Source organism: Solanum pennellii, chromosome 8, assembly GCF_001406875.1.
Source record: "Solanum pennellii chromosome 8, SPENNV200".
Lineage (NCBI taxonomy): Eukaryota > Viridiplantae > Streptophyta > Magnoliopsida > Solanales > Solanaceae > Solanum > Solanum pennellii.
Window position 1 is genome coordinate 40,449,044 of NC_028644.1, and position 7,276 is coordinate 40,456,319.

At 41.3% G+C, this 7,276-nt stretch overlaps 1 protein-coding gene across 1 annotated transcript; it reads right to left on the reverse strand.

Annotated features, from left to right (window-relative positions):
* Positions 1 to 2,901: 2,901 nt before the first annotated feature.
* Positions 2,902 to 6,379, reverse strand: LOC107027624. The gene is made up of 6 exons (XM_015228736.1): positions 5,603 to 6,379; positions 5,107 to 5,518; positions 4,572 to 5,020; positions 4,210 to 4,503; positions 3,330 to 4,101; positions 2,902 to 3,197 (listed from the first exon to the last, which is right to left on the reverse strand). Exons 1-6 carry the CDS (start codon positions 6,377 to 6,379, stop codon positions 2,902 to 2,904), a joined length of 3,000 nt encoding a protein of 999 aa, XP_015084222.1.
* Positions 6,380 to 7,276: the final 897 nt, after the last annotated feature.

Consider the following 7,276-nt stretch of genomic DNA (forward strand, 5'->3'; position numbering starts at 1 on the left):
ACTCGCGAGGTCCATATACCGACACGGACGATCTCCACGTGTCTGTGCGGACGATCTCAATGCACTATCATAATATCAAACAATTTTCGCACGGACGGTCTCTACGTGCCCAAATTACAATCTTAACATCTCACCATCCCCAGCACGGACGATCCCCACGTGCCCAACTTATACTCAGTCTCATGTCTATGCATGTGCACAATATTATTTCAATATAGGGGATTATGATGCATCTCAATTAATCAATATGAACATAATACATAACCACCTCAATAATCACAACTATACGGGTGTAACAACGAAAACACAATCACACAAGGATTTCAAGTCAATAATACATTAGCTAATGCCCATATACTTTGGCATTTTCAATTTTCAATCCACATTTTATAGTAGTAACTTTCCCTTTTATAACACAGGTACTCGTATCAATGCCCGTCACACTATTGATACGAGATCCCTCATCTTTCGCCCTTACCCATCGTTTATTTCATTTTTTTTCTTTTATTAGGAAAACATCCTTCAACAAGTATAAAAAGTCTTAACATACCTCAAGTGTCGAATTCGTGTCACGAATCTTTAAGATAGTTCCTTCCCTTTTTGCAAAGTTTCGTAATGTTCACGATCTACCAATGATGCAATATTCATAAGTAAGCGAGTTTGTAGACATTCATATTATTATGTGCCTATCATAGACCCAAAAAAATTCACTCATACTTCTAATCAAGCTCCAAATCTTGATATAATTTGTATGCCAAAATTATCGTACTTGCTAAATTTCAAGCCAAGAACTTATCTTAACCTCTCCAAATACCCTAAAATTCAATGTTAAATAATATAATATACACCTATTAATTATATATCTCAATATATCAAAAACTAGTATCATAATTTAGTAAAATAAATACAATGAAGAATTAATTAAGAAAATCAAGAAATACAGTAATGCCGAGAACACGTTTTTTCCTTTTCTTCAAATGGATACTGCCAAGTATCTTTTTTAAAAAAAATAATTATACATATAAATGCATGAGAAATTCAATGTTCCAATGATTAACTAATCATTGGTCATCATTATCCCAATTAACCCTATGTCACTTTGAATTTAACAAAATATGCATTAGTAACTATCCTACAATTAAATCATCTCTAACAATCTTATTTTGATATATTACTACAAGTGCACCATACAATTATATATAAACATTAATTAATTTGGATAAGTTTACCTGGAATTCAATGTTCGCCGCGGCCGTTTGGTCCTCTCTCGCCTCCAGATAATTTCTAACTTTTTTTTTCTCTTCTCCTAAAATAACCTAACTAATCTGTTTTAATTATATAGTCAAATGGTAAGGGTTATTAAAAAAATATGAATTTGACCCAATTACTATTCAAGTATATTAATTATAATATAGATATATGTATCAACTAAGTACTCCTAGTTATCAAATAGTTTAAAATACCTCTTTGAATTTTTCGGAAAGAGCCAAGATAGACCAAGTTCTCAAAACGACCTAGCGGGTCGTTACATCACCTACCACTTAAACAAAAGTTCGTCCTCGAACGGAAAAAGAAAAGAGCTAACCTGAACGCTCAAAAAGATAAGGATATTTACTCCTCATGTCTGACTCTGTCTCCCATGTTGCCTCCTCCACTGGATGATGCTTACACTGAACCTTTACTGAAGCAATCTCCTTGGACCTTAGCTTCCGAATTTGCCTATCCAAAATGGTGATCGTCTCTTCCTCAAAAGTCAAATTCTGATCAAGTAACACTGAATCCCATTGAATCACATGATCACCACCCTGATATAACTTCTTAAGCATTGAAATATGAAATACAGGATGGACACCTGACAACCCAGGTGGCAAAGCCAACTGATATGCCACCTCACCAATACGCTCCACAACCTCGAACGGACCAATGTACCTTGGACTAAACTTGCCCTTCTTTCCAAATCTCATCACACCCTTCATGGGTCAAAACTTAAGTAGAACCCACTCTCCAACCATAAACTCCAAATCACGAACTTTCCTATCTGCGTAACTCTTTTGCCTGCTCTGAGCCATGAGAAGTCTATCTTGGATCAACTTGACCTTGTCCAAGGACTCCCTCAACAAATCTGTACCCCACGGTCTAACCTCAAATGCCTCAAACCAACCAATTGGAGATCGACATCTCCTACCATACAAAGCCTCAAATGGTGCCATCTCAATGCTCTAATGATAACTATTATTGTAAGCAAAATCCGCTAATGGAAAGATCTGATCCCAGTGACCACCAAAGTCAATCACACACGCCCGCAACATGTCCTCAAGAACCTGAATAGTCCTCTCAGACTGACCATCAGTCTGAGGGTGAAAGGTTGTACTAAGATCCACCCGAGTGCCTAACTCCTTCTGCATAGACCGCCAGAAATTAGATGTAAATTGAGTTCCACGATCTGAAATAATAGAAATAGGAACCCCATGCAAACGAACTATCTCTCGAATATAGATTTTGGCTAACTTCTCTGAATTATAGGTCGTCTGAACTGGTACAAAGTGTGCAGACTTAGTCAGTCGATCCACAATGACCCATATAGCATCAAACTTACCCAAAGTACATGGCAATCCTACCTTAAAGTCCATAGCAATACGCTGCCACTTCCACTCAGGTATAGGCATCCTCTATGTCACACCTCCAGGCTTTTGGTGTTCATACTTCACTTGTTGACAATTCAGACATGGGATACAAAATCTACTATGTCCCTCTTCATACAACACCACCAATAATGTTGCTTCAAGTCACGATACATCTTAGTAGCCCCCGGATGACTAGAGTACCTCGAACTATGAGCCTCCTCCATGATCAATCTAGTCAAATCACCTGTACGAGGAACACATATACGACCCTTAATCCTCAAAACTCCCTCACTATAAAGAGTGCAACCTTGGCTTCTCCTTTTAACACCTTGTCCCTAATCTTACATAAATCACCATCATCAAACTGTTGAGCCCGAATCTTCTCCAACAAGGATGACCTAGCCTCCATATAAGCCAACAACTTATCAGATTCTGAAATATCAAATCTCACAAAGCTATTGGCCAAGGAATGGACATCCCTAGCTAAAGGACGCTCGTCGACCTGTAACATGGCTAGATTACCCATACTTACCGCCTTTCGACTCAAGGCATCTGCTACAACATTTGCCTTGCCTTGATGATAAAGAATAGTCATGTCCTAGTCCTTGAGCAACTCCAACCATCTCCGCTGTCTCAAATTCAGATCTCTCTGATTGAATATATATTGGAGGCTACGACGATCCTTGGACACCTCACAATGCACACCATAAAGATAATGCCTCCAAATTTTCAATGCAAACACGACAGCCGCCAACTCAAAATCATGAATAGGATAATTCTTCTTATGAACCTTCAACTGTCTCAAAGCATAAGCTATCACTTTTCCCTTCTGCATTAATACACAACCAAGACCAATCCGAGAAGCATCACAATATACAACAAAACCCTCTTCCTCCACGGGTAGGGTCAAAATCGGAGCAGTAGTCAATAATGTCTTGAGCTTTTGGAAACTAACCTCACATTCGTCAGACCACTGAAAAGTCACCTCCTTCTGTGTCAATCTAGTTAATGGAGATGCAATGGATGAGAAACCCTCAACAAACCGTCGATAATAACCTGCAAGGCCCAAGAAACTCTGAATCTCAGTAACTGAAGCAGGTCTGACCCAATCTCTAACCGTCTCAATATTCTTAGGATCCACCATGATACCCTCCTTGGACACTACATGTCCCAAGAATGCTACAGAACTAAGCCAAAACTCACACATTGAAAACTTTGCATAAAGCTTCTTCTCCTTTAGAATCCCAAGCACGATCCTCAAATGATGTTCATGTTCCTCCTTAGTGCGTGAGTATATCAATATATCATCTATGAAGACAATAACAAAGGAATCCAAATACGGTCTGAAAACTCCATTCATCAAGTCCATAAAAGCTGCAGGGGCATTAGTCAATCCAAAAGACATCACCAAAAACTCGTAATGGCCATAACATGTTCGAAAAGCTATCTTAGGGATATCCTCCGCCCTAACCTTTAGCTGATGATAGCCAGATCTCAAATCAATCTTGGAGAAAACTGAAGCACCCTGCAACTGATCAAATAATTCATCAATACGAGGTATCGGGTACTTATTTCGTATGGTCACCTTGTTGAATTGTCGATAGTCAATACACATACGGATAGATCCATCTTTCTTATTCACAAATAACACTGGAGCACCCCAATGAGATACACTCGGTCTAATAAAACCTTTGCTCAACAAATCCTGCAACTGCCCCTTCAACTCTTTCAATTCAGCCGGTGCCATACGATAAGAAGGAATGGAAATAGGCCGAGTGCCTGGCTCCACATCAATACAAAAATCAATATCACGATCTGGTGGAAGACCTGGCAAATCGGTCGGAAATACTTCTGAAAATTCACTCACTACTGGAATAGACTAAGCATAGGAGTCTCAATACTAGTATCTAGAATATGGGCCAAGTAAGCCACACATCCTCTCTGTACCAATGGACGAGCCTTAAGGAATGATATCACACCCTTAGAAGGGTGACTAAGAGAACCTCTCCATTCTACTATAGGAATTCCAGGCATAGCTAAAGTGATGGTCTTGGCATGACAATCTAAAATTGCGTAGTAAGAAGATAACCAATCCATACCTAGAATCACATCAAAATCTATCATATCTAAGACCTTTAAATATGCATGAGTGTCATACACCATCAAAGTAGCAGTACATAATCGATACACCCGATCTACAACTACAAAATCCCCCACAGGAGTAGAAACACGTATCGGCAAATCAAGAGACTCACACAATATATCTAGACTAGGAGCAAAATATGTGGACACATAAGAATAAGTAGAGCCTGGATCAAATAATACAGTAGCTGGTCGATGACAAACCAAAATAATACCTGTGATAACAGCATCTAAGGCTTTAGCCTCTGGCCTACCTGGAAAAGCATAACAGTGAGAATGAGCTCCATCAGATTGTGAACCCCACGACCACCACCTCGACCAGAAAGAAAACCACCTCTACCTGAATGAGAACCACCTCTACCATTCTGTGCACCACCCCTAGCCGGAGGTTGTGCAGCCCTAGAAGTCGAAGCCTGAGAACCTTGATGTAAGCCATCACGTCTGGCCCTAGGGTAATCTCTCACAAAGTTTCCCATATCACCACACTCAAAACAGCCCGTACGAGACGCAGGCTGATGAGAGGAACCTGAATGACCAGAATGCCCTCCACGAACTACAGGTCTAGAAGGTGAACCCTGCGAAGTATGCACCGAGCTCGAAGATTTATGCCAAGCGTAACCAGCGTCAAACGTTGGTATAGCAGCATGAATGGGTCTGCTGGACTGAAGGTGATAACCTCTGCCCAAGTAACCCCGACTCCTAGGCGGAGCACCACCATAATCACCTGAATAACGAGTCCTCTTTCCCTCTCGCTGCTAAAATCCCTCACGCCGAATCATCTCCAACTCCTTAGCAGCATCTAGCACTTTCTAGAATGGAACACCAGAAGCAGCAACCTGAGAAACTCCTAGACGGATCGGAATAATCAGCACCTTAACAAAACTTCTCACTCTCTCAGTCTCTGTGGGAAGTATCATCGAATCATGCCTAGCCAAGGCATGAAATTTACCCTCATACTCTGCAACTGACATACCATTTTGCTGCAAACCCTCAAACTCGGCCCTCTTGCGCTCCCTTTCACTGCGTGGAACAAATTTGGATAGAAATACCTGAGTAAACTGAGTCCAGGATAATGGATGGGATCCAGCTGGCCTACTACTAATATAATTCGTCCACCACTGCTTCGTAGCGCCAGTCATCTGAAACGCTGTGTAGTAAACTCCATGAGACTCCACTAATCCAAGATTATGCAACCTCTTATGACAACTAACTATATATTCATATGCATCCTCAGCTAAGTCACCAGTATAAGTAGGAGGATTCATTAGTCTGAACCTCCCAAACATCTTTTGCTCATCAATAGTCATAGAATGCCTGTTCACCAAATGTGATGTCATATCTGGAAACTCCATACTATCCAAATGAGGAGCTACGGCGGCAGGTGGCTGAGTCATGGGAGTCTGAGAATCTGGAGCAACTATCGGGTCTGGAGTTTGGCCTCCAACACGTGTCTGTGAGCCATCAGAAGTGACAGGCAAAGCTCCTGCCTGGGCCATCCCCTCTAGGATTCCTAACATACGAGCCAAGGTATCTTGAAGCACAGGGGGGGGCAATAGTACTGGGTGGAGCCTGAGCTGGCCCATCCCCCTCGACACGATCTTGCACGTCCCCATGAATAACCTCTGCATCAGGAGGTACGGTCCTATCACGGCCCTGGGTAGCTATTGGTACTTGACCATCCACAGGTGCTGCAATACGGCCCCTACCCCGACCTCGAGCTCGTCCCCTACCTCTACCTCGGATACTGTTCCTAGAAGGAGGCGCAGGAATAGGATCCTAACCACCACTTGCCGATGTACGATTCCTCGCCATCTGAGAGAGAATGAGATATCAATATTAGAATTTCTACAAGGTCAAGTGTGCACGATAATGAATAAAAGAACAGAATATTTCCTAAATGTCCTATAGCCTCACGAAGATAGGTATGGACGTCTTCATACCGATCCGCAAGACTCTACTAGACATTGCTCTTGTACTCTTGAGACCGATGAACCTAGGGCTCTGATACCAAATTTGTCACGACCCAAAAATCACGAGTCGTGATGGCACCTATATTCCCAACCAATAGGTAAGCCAACCAACATATTTTATCAAACTTAACTAACTAATGAGTGAAAAAAAAACAATAAGCCAAATCTTCAATATTGAGTTCCTTATAAGTACGAATGCGGAAAACTGAAAAAAATACTACCCAAGAATTGGTGTCATAAGTACAAGAGCTTCTAGAATACGATGCAAGTCTGAAACTAAAATGACAAATCTAAAATAAGGGATATCCTGTCTGAATACTGAATAACAGAATACGTAAAAAATAGCGGGAGGTGTGGGCCACGGAACAGCCAAGCAGCTCACCACAACTCCAAGACACTCCAAACTCGGACTCAAAATGCTCCTCGAGATGTGCTCCTACTCGGAATCGAATCTGCATCATAAAGAGTGCAACAAGTGTAGTATGAGTACGAAACCACGTGTACTGAGTACGTCTCATTGACCAACAACGAAGAAGTAGT

What these genes read in the sequence shown, in the direction of transcription:
- LOC107027624 (XM_015228736.1), bottom strand. Translation starts at nt 6,379, where the DNA reads ATGGGGACGTGCAAGATCGTGTCGAGGGGGATGGGCCAGCTCAGGCTC. An exon ending in TCCTTAAGGCTCGTCCATTG is followed by an intron (nt 4,504 to 4,571) that starts GTACAGAGAGGA and finishes TCCTATGCTTAG; the next exon opens with TCTATTCCAGTAGTGAGTGA. An exon ending in TTGGAGGCATTATCTTTATG is followed by an intron (nt 3,198 to 3,329) that starts GTGTGCATTGTG and finishes TTTATCATCAAG; the next exon opens with GCAAGGCAAATGTTGTAGCA.